The 16654-nt window shown below is 40.9% G+C and overlaps 1 protein-coding gene across 2 annotated transcripts in view; it reads left to right on the top strand.

Moving 5' to 3' along the window:
* The window catches only part of gcn1 (GCN1 activator of EIF2AK4), a 178227-nt gene that overhangs the window by 6315 nt on the left and 155258 nt on the right, over nt 1–16654 (top strand). The window contains exons 3-12 of one of the 2 annotated variants that reach the window (XM_063040917.1): nt 61–124; nt 2981–3112; nt 4894–5002; nt 6321–6419; nt 9805–9939; nt 11898–11966; nt 12262–12370; nt 13057–13131; nt 13394–13522; nt 15438–15488. In XM_063040917.1, the coding sequence (XP_062896987.1) occupies nt 61–124; nt 2981–3112; nt 4894–5002; nt 6321–6419; nt 9805–9939; nt 11898–11966; nt 12262–12370; nt 13057–13131; nt 13394–13522; nt 15438–15488 (972 nt within the window). The remainder of the gene's footprint in view (nt 1–60; nt 125–2980; nt 3113–4893; nt 5003–6320; nt 6420–9804; nt 9940–11897; nt 11967–12261; nt 12371–13056; nt 13132–13393; nt 13523–15437; nt 15489–16654) is intronic. The other variant, XM_063040918.1, reaches the window with a different exon arrangement.

Below are 16654 nucleotides of genomic sequence, written 5' to 3'. Positions count from 1 at the left end.
AACCATTGGGGTGGGTATAAACCAGGTGCAGATTGTTGTTGATTTATTTTGTTCTTTCAGATCTGCCTGACGCTGCTGTGAAAGGCCTGTGCAAACTTTTCTGCTTAACACTTCATCGTTATAGGTTAGTTCCAGAAGTTCCAGTTTAATTTATGTATTCGGCAGCTGTATGTAATTAAATATGAGATTACTGGTTTCATATTTTATCCTGATATATTACATTTTTAGTTGTTACTGTTTTTGTTGGTCATTTCATAATTCTACAATCCATTTGCAGCAGCGTGAAGGTATCCATTCTTATCTTCGTGTTACCTGTCATGTTCACTCATTCTAAATCAAGCTTGACTTGAATGTATTTTTTTTGTATCTGTCCAGTAGATGTGAGCATTGCTGTCATTGTTTGTTCATACTAACTGCAGTAACTACTGAGCAGCTTATAAGGCCATTTCTGAGAGGGTTGAAAGAGTAGCTTAGGAGGGTTCATGTTAGCCCATGCAGAGAAGGGCAGGAGATGTTGGTAAACCACGTGAGCTTATATCATCTCCCTGCTGGTTTAATAATGCTCAGTTTTTATTCTGGATTATTTCTTAATTTACTTATTTTTTATTTATTGAGATACAGCGCAGAACAGGCCCTTCTGGCCCTTCGAACCACACTGCCCAGAAGCCCCCAATTTAACCGTAGCCTAATCACTGGACAATTTACAATGACCAATTAACCTACCAACCGGTACGTCTGTGAACTGAGAGAGGAAACCGGAGTGTCCTTATGGACAGTGGCAGAAATGGGTCGCTGGTACTGTAAAGCACTGTCCTAACCACTACGCTGCTGTTTGGTTACTGTTAGCAAGGCTGACATGCGTACATCCCTAATTGTGTTTGAATGGAGTGACATGTCATTTTCATTTCTCCAGTCTGTCTCAACGTAGACTTTCCTATCTGTTATTTCCTCCACCTCTACTTCCATTCCAAGCATAACTTAAAAACTTGTTTTCTCTGTGAAGTTTCTCAATTAAGGTAAAATATTATCACTATGAAACTTCACAGGTATTGCCTGGCTAGAGTTTTTTAGACATATTCTCTTTTTATTTCACTTCAGTTTACACTTTCTTCTTGGTTGCATTGTTAATGTTATAATCCTTCAGTCTGGTTGAGACTCAGGTTTTGCAGAATTGCCTGTACTGTTCTTTTAGGTTTCAGCTGCTTTATCTTCGTCATTTTTATATATTGAAACTTTGAGCAACTTAGCACAAAAAATTTCTCAAACTGAAATTTGTAAGATCTAATCTAGCTAATGGCAAATGTGATTTATGGAACGTCTTACTTGGGTCAATGCATGACTGAAAGAGATCTACTTGTACTTACACAGTGCACTCAAAGTAGCAAAGTATCCTTTGACCTTGTAAAAATGTTTTTTTTCTCAGTGAGCTACACTTAGGGTTATAAGGATTGGTGATCTAAGGCTTGATCATAGAGAGAGATTTTAGAGAGATTCTTCAAGTACAGAAGCCATTGATAATGTTGGAAATCGGCAGTTGCACTATTTCATTAATGCTTTGCTGAACGAATCAAGGAATGGGTATGACTGGTGTGTCCATATAGAGCTGGCATACACTTGATGGGCTGACTAGTTTTTATCCTTGCCATAATGCCATGCTTGGAGCACAGAGATTTGAAAGTTTATGGTAGAGGTTGAAGTTGGGGAGAGGTAAATTCAGAGAAGGTTTTAAGAATAAAAATTAGGATTTCATCCTTATTAAAACATATGTCTGCAATCTTGGCTGATAGCTGAATTGGATAAAATATAGTAAGAATTCTGTATGAGCACAAGTTTCTGTGGATTTGTAAAAGGTCTGGTTGAAGAGCATTGGAATTATGAAGCTCCGAGATAAATTAAACATTGATGAAGGCTTCAGCAGCAGATGATCTGAGTTAAGGAATAAGCCTGGCTGTTAGAGAGTTGATAGTAGTTCGTCTTGCAGTGGAGGTGTGGGGTCAGGAGCTTGTAGAGTCATAGAGCAATATAGCATGGGGTCAGGCCCTTTGGTCCACTGAGTGATCATGAACCACCCAGTCTCCTTAAAGACACTTTCTCAAGCTCACTGAGGTGGCAAGCAGACCACCTCTGCATAAGGATGTGTCAAATTGATGTTTGATTCAGTGGAGAAACAATGGCATCCCATCCATTATTTGATGTCAAGAGAAGCATTGTTAGTCATTAAGAAAGTGAAAGGGTCAAGAGAAGTATTGGTGAGGTATATTCTGAATTTCTTGAATGTTTGTGATAGTTGAGGTCTTACTCAGTATCGCAAAGGGATGTAGTAGTGATGGGAAATAGGTGCAAAGAGTGCCCAGTGAATTGGACAGAGGCAGGGTAAGATGATTATCTGGCTGTGATTCTTCGCTTTTGAATGGAACTGTACAACAGCATTTCCTCTTCCTCTTCCGTTGATGATGCAGGATGACCTGTTATCAGAGGATAATGTAATAAGAAGACTGTGTGTTTGAAAAATGTGAAGGTGGGTCACAATCAGAACAAATGCCATTTGTGAGTTTGGTGAGAGCTGTTTCATTACATGAATGAACAATGGGAAAGTGTCAAGAATTTGGGAGACAGCATTTTTAAAGAGGGAGTTGTAAAAAAAAATTGCAGTTGTAAGGATAGAGTTTAGGTTTTATTTGAAGAGAGGTGATTCTGAGCATATTTTTAATTGGGAAATTGGTGCATATGCTTAGGGAAGTGAACCATTAGTAGCATCAAATAACATGGGGCCCAGGAATATAAGTTGGGAAGGTGTAGAATATAGCAGAGATCAGTTATGGATTTACTGAAACTTTACGCAGTAGTATTTCTCAAACCTGGCGGCTGCTTAGGACTCTCCTGTGCAAGTACAAATCTTCCATCTCAATGAGCTGTTTGAACATTTGAAGTGAGGTGAAGTACTAATGTATTAAACAAAAGATTTGTTGTCATTTGGCAGGGATGCAACGTCCCAGAGAGCTCTTCGGGCAGTTATTCAACAGCTGGTTGAAAGACATCCTGCAGCAACAACAAAACATTTAGTGCAGTGTTTGCAGTCAACGGGAATCACCTGTAAGAATGGCAGTCCAAGGTACACAAAGCACAGATTAAAGACTTGGAATGTGGAGTGTGGTACATTTATGTGGATCTAAATGCAATGGCTTTGTGTTTACCAGAACATTTTACTGACAGTTACTTGCAGGACACCTCTTCTGCGAGGCTTCAGCTGACACCTATGTGAACTGTAAACTGTGTATCCATGCTGTATAGATTTGTGTGATAGCAGAACTGCACATATACACTTCACAACTTTAAGTGAAAGGAACAATGTATTCTTACCATACATTGATCTAAGTAAAGTGGGAGTTTTGTGCTTGTACTGTACACTAAACCAGGTAATAGAGGAACTGTGCATCCATTCTGCATACATGGTAGAAACTGCACTCTTATCCTGTACTCTGGAGCAATTGATACAAAAACTACTTTGTCCACTGCCTTCTCACATTTTAAACTGGGTCAAGATGCAGAAGCTGAACTTCTATGTTGTAAACTTAGTTAAGTGATGCAGAAGCTGTGTACCAGTAATTTACACAAGGCAAACCATTATAGAAACTTCACAGTTGTATGGTAAATGAGCCATATTAAAGAGACTGTACACCAGTACCATCCACACTGATCTCAGATAGTGATCTGTTCAATCTAATACTCTACTGACAATGTCATATACATTTAAAGTGGACTGATAAAGCCATATAGGGCTTGTTTTAATTATTGAAGGGTTTATGTACTCATCAAGTCAGGGTCTGACAGAGACAGAAATTGACACTGTTGATGAAATATCCTTGATTGCCACTGATTGAGACCATGACTAGTTGTATGAATGATGGGAGTGTATCAGGAAATTTGGTTAGTGGAAACATTTTCCACAAAATTAAATTGCTATCAATATGTGCCTTTGCATGAAACATGATTTCTGACAAGCTATGTCGTCCTTAATGCTGGAAATACTGAGCAGGTTGGGCAAATCCAAATGCTTCAGGTCCTTTTTGAGAAGTGTAAGAGGGGAATTAAGTTAGTGTGAGGTTGCAGCAAGGGTAAGTGATAGGATAGGACAAAGGGAATATTTCTGACAGTGCTTTTGTGACAATATGATGCTGATGAATCCTCGGTTAATAAGGACAATTAACAGGAGAGAAAACAACTGGATACAAGAGCTTTGAAATGCACTTCAAGACATTTACAAATACAGAAATCCAGTGGTGTTACTGAAGAGAGAAAATCTGTGTTATGACAGGACTGGCCAGTTTTAATACAGATGGGGAAAACATATTAACCGAAATTGTTGAAGTCAATATTGATGAAACTGCAGAGGAAGCTGGAGCGCCATTCTTCCTCATGACAATGGAGTAAAAGTAGAGCTTGTGTTGATTTTCAAAGGGGATTCGTCTATGTAGTTGGTCAGAGCTACGTAGGGTGGAGAATTACACTAGAGGGTAGAGAATGACACTAGAGCAAGGAAGAAAAGGGGAATCATGACAGCTTACTTTTGCATGGTGGACCATAAAGGCCAGTGTTTCTGGTTACACTTTCTTCAGGTCCTTTGGCGTATTTTACTGAAGTTGGGAGTTACCTGATGTCTCTGGGTGACAGAACCTGGTACTGTTTCCCAGTTCAGTCACTTTATTGCTGAGCTCTCAGACTAGAGGCAACGGCAACATTGTCTGTCAAGGGGCCCAAAATGGCAAGTCAAAGAATTTGAAATAACAGTGGTATGATCTTTTATGTATGAATATGTGGAGTTAGGACTATTTGAGCAATTGTGATGATGGAAAAGTTAAAGTCATTGACTCCTGAACCCTCTCTGTATCACAGCAAGAGCAATGCATCAGCAGCATCCCTTGCTCTCAATTGGACACTACTGCTGGTCAAGACAGCCGATACAGCGCCTGAGAAACAAGCAATGGAGATGTGGATAAAGATGGTGAGTGGATGCAAAGTAGAAATGAGTGCTGTTTCTGCGTAGTGACTGAGACAAGGAATGGATTGGGTTTAAAGGACTTCATAGTAGAAATAGAGGTTATGAGAGTGTTGTGTCTTTGCTTGTAACAAAATAGCTAACCCTGAATAAGTAAAATAAGATATAGTAATTTATCATTATGTTGTTCACTTCATCTTTTGGGTGGTGCTGGAGTTTTCACAATGGCAAAGTCTACAATTAAAGGCAGAGATTAGAGAGAGACAAGAAAGAAAGAATCAAATGGAAACAAAGGTTTAGTCACATCTATGGAGAGAGTGAATGGAGAAAAAGATGGTTGGTTGAAATTGGTCAGCCAGTATAGAATAGCTCCATTCAGTCTGAGCTTTCATTCACTTACCGCTTTAAAATTTCCATGCTATTACCACTGTGATTTCTCTGCACCTAGTTTCTGAAATGCGATTCATCAATGCCAAATGTAAGGTTGAGGAGCAGTACCAGAGTTTTGAGGGCAGCTATGTCCATCATGCAGACCAGCTTCCTTCATTTACTCTCAATTCTGGCTGCCTTGAGAAAGCAGCAAACATAATGGTTATACTCTCCTCCCAAATCAGACAGAAGATACGAAAACTTGAAATTGCATACCACCAGACTCAAGGACAGCTTTTATGTTGCTGTTATCAGACTCTGAACATACCTTTCATACGTTTAAGATGAGATCTTTATCTCCCAGTGTACCTATATGTACTTTTATTTGTTTACTTGCATTACACTTTGTGTAGTCTGCATTATGTTTTCTTTTTACTACCTCAACTGTATTTCGGTACATGTGACAATAAACAGATACCAATCTTGAGTAAGTTGCAATGCTCAGGAATATGTATTGAATTTTATCAATTTCGGCTAAATAACCTTTACCCATCTCTCGTCACAGATGCCAGAGAAGTTACTGAGTTGATAACTTTGGTCAGCTGTTCCCTCTGTTCTCTCCTCTGTTACAACCTAGAACACACTTGTTTTCTCACTTTTGCAATTTTGATGAGAACCCTTCTCCTGAAATATTGACTCTTTCTCTTTCCGCTAATACTGCCTAATATACTCAACATCCTCTATTTTTGTCCTGGATTTCTAATATCTGCAGTCATTTACTCCAAATTGAAGTACCCAAGATGTGAAAAGATTTTGTTTTGAAATAAGCTGAACAAAAACATTGTGTCGTGAAGCAAAGTTTTGAAATTCATGGAGATATTTATGGTGAAATTTCTATTTTTGCAGTTAGTGCATTTGAATTGGTCTAATCACCATGTACTGTGCTTCCCAACAGGTGGAGGTACAGTGTCTGCTCTTAACACAAGTCCTGGGTGGTGGGAAAAAGCACGCAGTGAATGGAGTTCTGAAAAAGTTCAGGCACCTGTGGAAAGAGGTAAGGAGGAGATGAATCCCTATGCTGAGAAAGCAGGGAATGTTGCTTGTCTGATGATGTTGCAGTGTGTTTGCTGTGGTAGGGTGATGGAGTTGTTGAGAGAATGCTGCCGCTGGATGGTTAGAAGAAGAGATGAGAAAGTTGTGGTGGGGGGGGGAGGGTAAGGATTATAGACAATAGGTGCAGGAGTAGGTCATTCGGCCCTTCGAGCCAGCACCGCCATTCACTGTGATCATGGCTGATTGTCCACTATCAGTATCCAGTTCCTGCCTTATCCCCATAACCTTTGATTCCACTATCTTTAAGAGCTCTATCCATCTCTTTTTTGAAAGCGTCCGGAAACTTGTCCTCCACAGCCTCCTAGGGCAGAGCATTCCATATATCCACCACTCTCTGGGTGAAAAAGTTTTTCCTCAACTCCGTTCTAAATGGCCTACCCCTAATTCTTAAACTGTGGCCTCTGGTTCTAACAACAAAGGACATGTGACGCAGCAGACATAAAATGCTGAAGGAATTTAGCAGACTGGGCAGCATCGATGGAATGTTTCAGGCCAAGAGCAGGCCTGATGGAGTTCCTCCAGCATTTTGTGTGTGTTGCTTGGATTTTCAGCACCCGCAGATTTTCTTGTTTAGGTTATGAAGATACGCAGTCCTCTTTTATTGCCATTTAGTAGTGCACGTATTAAGAAATGATACAATATTTCGTGCTACATTCTGCACAGGTTTGTATTTGGATCTGTAGTGTATGGTACTAAATTTCCAGGAGCAGCTATGCTGAATGCTGTACACCTGTGCTGCTATTCTGTGGATGTCAATTGCTGAGATGTCACATCTGCGCTTGGTATGCCCAAGCTGACCAGATTTGCTTATTTGAAGGTGATGTTAATATTTCTGACCTCTTTTACTTTTGTTTATCAAAAGCTTGATGATGGTGAGGACAATATGAGTGAGATTGATGTTCTGGAGCATGTTGATGTTAAGGGAGAGGAGGTGTTGGAGTTGTTAAAATACATTAGGACAGATAAGTCCCCGGGGCCTGACGGAACATTCTCCAAACAACAGGAATTCTGCAGATGCTGGAAATTCAAGCAACATACATCAAAGTTGCTGGTGAACGCAGCAGGCCAAGCAGCATCTATAGGAAGAGGTGCAGTCGACGTTTCAGGCCGAGACCCTTCGTCAAGTCCTGACGAAGTGTCTCGGCCTGAAACGTCGACTGCACCTCTTCCTATAGATGCTGCTTGGCCTGCTGCGTTCACCAGCAACTTTGAGGAACATTCCCCAGGCTGCTCCACGAGGCAAGGGAAGAGATTGCTGAGCCTCTGGCTAGGATCTTTATGTCCTCTTTGTCCACGGGAATGGTACCAGAGGATTGGAGGGAGGCGAATGTTGTCCCCTTGTTCAAAAAAGGTAGTAGGGATAGTCCGAGTAATTATAGACCAGTGAGCCTTATGTCTGTGGTGGGAAAGCTGTTGGAAAAGATTCTTAGAGGTAGGTTCTATAGGCATTTAGAGAATCATGGTCTGATCAGGGACAGTCAGCATGGCTTTGTGAAGGGCAGATCGTGTCTTAACAAGCCTGATAGAGTTCTTTGATATGGTGACCAGGCATATAGATGAGGGTAGTGCAGTGGATGTGATCTACTTGGATTTTAGTAAGGCATTTGACAAGGTTCCACACGGTAGGCTTATTCAGAAAGTCAGAAGGCATAGGATCCAGAGAAATTTGGCCAGGTGGATTCAGAATTGGCTTGCCTGCAGGAAGCAGAGGGTCATGGTGGAGGGAGTACATTTGGATTGGAGGGTTGTGACTAGTGGTGTCCCACAAGGGTTGGTTCTGGAACCTCTACGTGATTTTTATTAACGACCTGGATGTAGTGGTAGAAGGGTGGGTTGACAAGTTTGCAGACGACTCAAAGGTTGGTGGTGTTGTAGATAATGTAGAGGATTGTCGAAGATTGCGGAGAGACATTGATAGGATGCAGAAGTGGGCTGAGAAGTGGCAGATGGAGTTCAACCCGGAGAAGTGTGAGGTGGTACACTTTGGAAGGACAAACTCCAAGGCAGAGTACAAAGTAAATGGCAGGATACTTGGTAGTGTGGAGGAGCAGAGGGATCTGAGGGTACATGTCCACAGATCCCTGAAAGTTGCCTCACAGGTAGATAGGGTAGTTAAGAAAGCTTATGGGGTGTTAGCTTTCATAAGTCGAGGGATAGAGTTTAAGAGTCGCGGGGTAATGATGCAGCTCTATAAAACTCTGGTTAGGCCACACTTGGAGTACTGTGTCCAGTTCTGGTCGCCTCACTATAGGAAGGATGTGGAAACATTGGAAAGGGTACAGAGGAGATTTACTAGGATGCTGCCTGGTTTAGAGAGTATGCATTATGATCAGAGATTAAGAGAGCTAGGGCTTTACTCTCTGGAGAGAAGGAGGATAAGAGGAGGCATGATGGAGGTATACAAGATATTAAGAGGAATAGATAGAGTGGACAGCCAGCGCCTCTTCCCCAGGGCACCACTGCTTAATACAAGAGGACTTGGCTTTAAGGTAAGGGGTGGGAAGTTCAAGGGGGATATTAGAGGAAGGTTTTTTAGTCAGAGAGTGGTTGGTGCGTGGAATGCACTGCCTGAGTCAGTGGTGGAGGCAAATACACTAGTGAAATTTAAGAGGCTACTAGACAGATATATGGAGGAATTTAAGGTGGGGTTACGTGGGAGGCAGGGTTTAAGGGTCGGCACATTGTGGGCCGAAGGGCCTGTACTGTGCTGTACTGTTCTATGTTCTGTCATTATAGCAGTGGGGATCGAGTGCCTCATTTAGAAAGTTGCAGTGAAGTGATTTTCTGTTGCAAGCAGCCATAGGATGTCTGCGTTTTGCAATACTTATAATGTAAGAAACATGGCTTAACCTCTTTGTACAGAGACTGTTCTTGAGATGAATATTGAAAGGCCGAGATACAGTGGATGTGGAGATGATGTTTCCTATAATGGGGAAATCTAGAACCAGAGGCCATAGCCTCAGGATAGGACATCCCTTCAGAACAGAAATGAAGAGTAATTTCTTCAGCTAGAGGGTAGGGAATCTGTGGAATTCATTGCCACAGATGGCTATGAAGGCCAAGTCATTGGGTATATTTAAAATGGAGGTTGATAGGCTTGGTTAGTGATGGTATCAAAGGTTAGGAGAAGGGTGGAGAGGGATAATAAATCAGCCATGATGGAAAGGCGTAGCAAACGTGATGGGCCAGATGGTCTAATTCTTCTCTTATGTCTCACAGTCTTATTAGGAATAATACATTGGTATGCCCTTGAATGTCATACTACTTGTGGGTGATGGTCTGCTTTGATTGTCTTGTGTTTTACTTCATCGTCTCCTGCCTTTCAGAATCCTGAACTTGTACAGCAATATCTGACAACAATTGTGGGTCTGGAACCAAACCCATTATATCTAGCAATGCTAGGACTACTGGTTCAGTACTGTACGGACCAAAAAGACATTGCCACCATTAACAAATATAAGGTATGTGACCTATCAACACAGGGTACTTGACTTTGCTCCTTAGTTTTAAGGAGCTACTTCCTCGCAGCTTGCTCATCCCTAGACTAACTGAAGAGATCTTAAAAATATATATACACCTTTGCCCAATGAAGCAGTGCCTCAGTAAATATATTTTAAACAAGGTTGAATAGATTTTTGCACAGTAGGGGAATTAATGGTAATGGGAAAAGACAAGTAGGTGGCGATGAGTCCATGGCCAGATCAACCATGACCTTATTGAATGTAGGAGCAGGTTCGGCAGGCCAGATGGCCTACTCTGGCTCCTATTTCTTGTGTTCTAAGATTCAAGATTCAGATTTATTTATCATCTGTACATTGAAACACAGTGAAATGTGTCATTTTCCTTAACAACTCCCCCAAGGATATGCTGGGGGTATCCCAGACATGTAGCCACATATTCCAGTACCCATACAGCATGCCCACAATGCTCAGCAAAGCAACACATGGAACACAAACCAATGGACCACAAGGTAACAAAACAGCAGCAAAACAAGCTCTGTTCCTCCCTGCCCCCCACCCATTCACACAGATGCACAGTCCTCTAACACCAGGACAGGGCGGCTTCAGCCTCCAGGAGTCTTGAACTTGCAGACGTTCGGCTGTCAACTTTTCCAGCTGAGATACAGAGATTTGCAGACTCGGGGCTCTGGCCATCTTTGGGTATATATGTCAATTTCATTATTTACTGTGAAACAGTGATGAAGAAAATAGCTAAGACAGGAAAGATGAGAGAGGTGAAACTGTGAAGAAGATGTAATTTAAAAGAATGAATAAAAAGAGGCAAGATAACTGAAAATTGTAATTTTAAAAGGGTCAGTGTCTTGACAGACATATTTGGAGTTTGTTCAGAATCTGTAGATGGCAGAACAAGTTCAAAATCACTTGGGATCCTTAATTTTAGACCTTGAAATCAAGGAAATACTTCAGATCTTTAAATCACTGCTTAGGCAACAGATGTCAGTTCCTTGTGTCGCACTTCAGGTATGATGTTAAGTTCTTGGAGTAGTTAAGGTCTGACTGTCATTCTTGGAACAGAGACGGTTAAGGTTTTAATCAAGCAAATAAAGAGAAATTGTCCATTGGCAGCCGGTATCACTGGTACTTCAAGAACACTTGAATAAAGTTATAGGGCTTTGAATTAAAAGTAAGTGGATGAAATGGAATTAAATCAAATAGCTTGTGTAGTGATAACGGTCTTTCTGTCTTCAGTCTTGAGTGATTTTATGGGAAAACTGTAATTCTATTTTAGAATCTCCCTCGACAGTGAAGACTTGACAAAATGAAATTTGAAAGATTGTCTTCAGCTATGACTTGTATAGGAGTAAGGGAAATTGGGCTTAAAATGCCAATGAATGGTTATATCATTGCTACCTGTTTATTAATAGTACCAGCTTGATTCTATAAATTGTTAATACCTGTACCTAACACGGTTATTGATCTTACCTGCTGCATTTGGCCTTAATATTTTGGGAGAGGGTTTGCAAATTTCACTTACCATTTTTATGAATATTTCTACTTGTTTTCATTCCTAACTAGTTTGACTCTAATTTGAAGGTTATTCCTCCAACAGAGGAAATATTTTCTCCCTAACTTTTTTTTCAGCTTGCAACTCTCAGTAAAATCATGCTTCATCCTTTAAAGGAATACAAGCCATGTTTATGCTGTTGCACAACATGACTATAGCCTTTCTACAGCAGTATAGTTCTAGAAAATCTCTTTTGTACCCTTCTGGAAGACCAATATATACTTTCAAAGATGTTTTGCAGTGTCTTTAGAGATTCCTGAACTTAGGAATAAAGCAGTGCAGAAGTGACAAATGTTCATCATTTGAAGATGTTTTCCAGTGATGCAGTCAAATGTGTCGGTCAGATTCTCCTGGGGAAAAAATAGTCTCAAGAATTTTTTTGATTGTGTTGCAGAGTAACATTTTGGAGCTCTATGTGAAGACGGTTCTCTTAAGCAAGATAAAACCTCCAAAATACCTACTGGTGAGGAAAGATTTGGTAACATTCAAAATTTGATAGCATCCAAAAAAGGCTGAATAAAATGACCACAGGGTTTCTTCAGTAAAATTAGTATCTCAAACTTCATGTTCAATGTCATTGTGATTACCAACATGTTTAATTAATGGGGGTGAATTAATTATTTTAACTTATTTGAAAACTTTAATAGGCTTTTTGTGGTTTCAATGCAGCCATGTAACAGTATGAAGAAATTGTTTACAATGAATAATTTAGTGCAGACGGAACTGGCTGTTCAGACTGTGGTGGTTCTGTGTTGCAGGAACGCTGTCAGCCTCTACTTCGCCATGTGTCCCATGAAGAGTTCAAGGACTCCTTGCTCCCTATGGTGCATAAATCTATTCTGCGCAGCCCTGAAAATGTAATTGAGAGTAAGTGAAGTGCCCACTGGCTCAAAGAGCTGACGCATCATACTTTGTCATTTTACATTTTCTTGTCAAGTTGTAGTTTGCTCCCTGGGTGCATTCAGACCTCTGATGCATAGCACTAGTTTGTTTCTCTTACGAAACTGGGCAATGCTGTCGTCAAGCTGTTAAACCATATTGAATATTATTGCTGATCCTGATTCTGTTTGCATGTATAGTTCTATAAAAGGGAACTATAAAGTTATTATAACTTCTGGTGATCCTCACTCGACCCAAAATCAATCCTATAGACTTGAAGCACGAAAGCTTGTAATAATTTGCTGCGATATTATGACTTGTAGATCATGTGTCAAATTGTGATCTTTTTGTTAATAGCATTTTTAATACAGTTGCAGAATCTTTGTAGGCTTTGACTCTTGGCAGAACTCAAAAGTTGTGAGATTAAGTCCTTCCCATGGGGACACTTTGGTGCATTTCCTAAAAAGGCTTCTACACAAATGGGGATGCTGCAGTACTGATGATGATGGCACTGTTAACCGTAAAGCATTAAGGATGGGTACAATTTTTTTTGAAAGTGCATCTATCTTTATTTCTACTGTTACACACTTTTTCTTCTGAATGTAATGATATGTTAGATTTCCTTTTGCTTGGAAGGATGAGGAGCAATCACTTTCTGACTTTGTTCTTTTCAGCTATCTCCTACCTATTATCTTCAGTAAACCTTGATCTAAGCCAATATGCAGTGGATATTGCCAAAGGCCTTGCAAGTAAGTGTCAGACAGAACCTTATAAGAAAAGATCTGTTTTAATAATTTGTATGTATCACTGTTTTAATAGAAAGGTTTGTGTAGATTTGATAATTTGCATCATCAGCTGATTAAGGGCATCTAATGTTAATGGATTGTATCTCCAAATTATGATCCAGTTAAATCAAAAGTAAATTTTTTGTTATTTTGATTCTGTCACTGAGAGGAGTTGATGCCTAACAATTTAACTTTCCAACTTTGGCACTTTTTTTCCTTTGTCCAGGCCAGTTGAAGTCTAACAATCCTCAGCTGATGGATGAGGCTGTGATCGCTTTACGCAATTTGACCCATCAGTGCAGTGATCCTTCTGCTGCTGAATCACTCGTCAGACATCTCTTTGCCATTCTTGGAGGTAATGTTTGGATACAAACCTAGAAAACTCTTCCATACTCCCCATCCCAGGCATGTTTAGTTTAGCACATCTTTTGGAGAGGACTTCAACATTTTTCCCCTAACTTATACTTACTACTATATTCATTTTCTTCTCCATTTGAAACCTATCCTTCAGCACTAACCCCAAGTCTAAGAGCCTAAATTATCTTCCCTTCAACCCCAAGTTTTTTGCAAAAGTTGGGAGATTGTGGGTTATGCTTCATTTCTACGAAACTGGTGAGGCTATGTCCATGAAACTATGTCCAGAGTAATGTGTGGTATTTGAGTTACTGGCACCTTCCTGTCAGCTTGAACCAGTCTGGCCATTCTCTGATCTCCCACCACCCCCTCACCCCCTCCCATAAGCAAGAAGGTGTTGAGGTTACATTCATATCACCCATGATATTGAAAGGCAGGGTAGACCCAAGGGCCTGAGAAGCCATCTCCTTAATAGTACACAGTCATGTTTCACTTAGTTACATTTGTGTCCATTTGCTAGCTGTTCCACTTCATTGCCACAGCAATTATACTTTAATGGGACTTTTGGTTTGAAGTGTCATAATGTGCAAGGGGATTTTATTATAACAAGGTGCATCTGTCCTGCACCTGGCCCTGACACACCTAGAAAACAAGAACTCTTGTGTCAGAATGCTGTTTTTGGATTTCAATTTTGGCATTTAACACTTGTCCTAGAGACCTTGGTGAACAAACTTCTATTCCTTGGTTTAAATACACCATTGTGCAACTGGGTGTTAGACTTGCTCACCAAGAGACCTCAGATAGTGAGGATGCACAACCACTCCTCCCTCCCTATTATCCATTACACGAGTGCACCCCAGGGCTGTGTGCTGAGCCCGCTGCTGTACAGTCTGCTCACACATGACTGCACGGCCAAAAACCCGAATAATCACATTGTAAAGTTCGCTGATGACATGACAGTGGTGGGGCTTGTCACCAAGAACAATCAGCTTGCCTACTAAGAGGAGGTCGAAGAGCTCACGGCCTGGTGCCAACCAAATAACCTTTTCCGCAATGTCAGTAAGGTGAAGGAAATAAACTCGCACCATTCATACCCCTCTTTACATCGGTGGCACAGCAGTGAAACTGTAAACAGTTTCAAACTTCTTGGAGTTCACATCTCGTACAACCTCTCACGGTCACAAGGCACAATCAGAAAGTTCACCATTGCCTCTACTTTCTGAGGAGGCTGAAGAGAGCTGGATTATGCACATCTATGCTCGCGTCATTCTACAGATGTGCAGTAGAGAGCATCCTAACAAGCTGCATCACTGCATGGTAATGAAAACACACTGAGACAGAATGGAAGGCTCTACCACGGGTAGTCAAAACTGCCCAACTCATCATTGGCCCCAGCATACCTGCCATCAAGGACGTAAAAACAGAAAAGGTCCAGAAACATCATGAAGGATCCCACCCATCCTGTTTATGGACTGTCCCACTCCCATCGGGGAGGATGCTACATAGCATCCATGCCAGGTTACCAGACTCAAAAACAATTACTTTCCCCAAGCAGAAAGGTTGATCAACACCTCCATCCACTAACCCACTCCTCCACACCCCCAACCACCACTACTTTATCATTTTCTGCCAGTCACTTAATGTACTTCTGTGCCTGGCATCATTTTATAGTCATACAATTAATCCCTGTATATCAGCTATCTCATGTATGTATATTTGTTGTGGGTTTTTCTTTTGTGCTGCATCTTAACTGGAGTAATAATCATTTCATTCTCCTTTACACTTGTGTACTGGAAATGATATTAAACAATCTTGAAACTTGATGTGAAAGGTGCTGTATGAATGTGTGGTTATTAATTTCACTGAATACTTGTATTGGGTGTTAAATTTGATCAAAACTTGTTTCTATCCTGTAGGTTCTGAGGGGAAACTGACTGCTGTGGCTCAGAAGATGAGTGTATTGTCAGGTTAGTGATTGAAATCACTTCATACTAAATCAAAAAATGTGCAAGATCTATATCAACAACTTCTTTGGTTTGTAGAAGGAAATGAAACTCTGTGAAGGTGTTTGATGAATTAGATTGTTTGTGCTTGATGCTTTGAAGTAGATGAAGATTGTTGCCTGTACACCTCCACCTCTGATTGTCAAAGTGACTAGAGCCACCTGACTTCCAATGTCATGCAAGGCAGTGACACTGCCTTAGTCTGTGTTGGAGTCACAGGAGCCTAATGCATGACCAAAATCTGGTAAGGTCTTTCCACTGTTGATTTTAAGAGCATAAGATATAGGAGCAGAATTAGGCCATTCAACCCATCGAGTCTGCTCTGCCATTCCATCATAGCTGATCTTGGATCCCACTCAACCCCATACACCTGTCTTCTCACCATCTGTTGATCAGGAGACTATCAACTTCCACCTTGAATATACCTGTGGGATTTGGCACCCACTGCAGTCTGTGGCAGAGTACTCACAGATTCCCCACTCTATGGCTAAAAATCCTCCTTCCCTCTGTTATAAAAGGTTGCCCCTCAACTTTAAGGCTGTGCTCTCTAGTTCTGGATACCTCCACCGTTGGAAATATCCTCTCCACATCCACCCTATCTAGTCCTTTCAACACTCAGTAGGTTTCAATAAGATTCTCCCCCCCACCCCGCCCCACATTTTTCTAAATTCCAGTGAGTACAGAGGCCCAAACCTGCCAAATGCTCCTCATGTTAACTCCTTCATTCATGGAATCATCTCTGGACTCTCTCCAATGACAACAGGTCCTTTCTGAGATATGAGGCCTAAAACTGTTAACAATGCTCCAAGTGGATCCTGACTAGTGTCTTATAAAGACTTAGCAATATCTCCTTGCTTTTATATTCTATTCCCCTTGAAATAAATGCCAACATTGTGTTTGCCTTCTTTACCACAAACTCAACCGATAACCTTCTGAGAGTCTTGCACAGGACTCCCAAGTCCCTTTGCACCTCTGATGTTTGAATTTCCTCCCCGTTCAGATTACAGTCTATACTTTTGTTCCTTTGACCAAAATACAATATCATACATTTCCCAACACTGTATTCCATCTGCCACTTTTTTGCCCATTCTTCCAATTTCTCTAAGTCCTGCTGCAATTGCATTGCTTCC

The sequence above is a fragment of the Mobula hypostoma genome, chromosome 2, assembly GCF_963921235.1.
Source record: "Mobula hypostoma chromosome 2, sMobHyp1.1, whole genome shotgun sequence".
NCBI lineage: Eukaryota > Metazoa > Chordata > Chondrichthyes > Myliobatiformes > Myliobatidae > Mobula > Mobula hypostoma.
The sequence above is the reverse complement of the archived record's forward strand: the minus strand, read 5'-3'. Positions and strand labels throughout refer to the sequence as shown.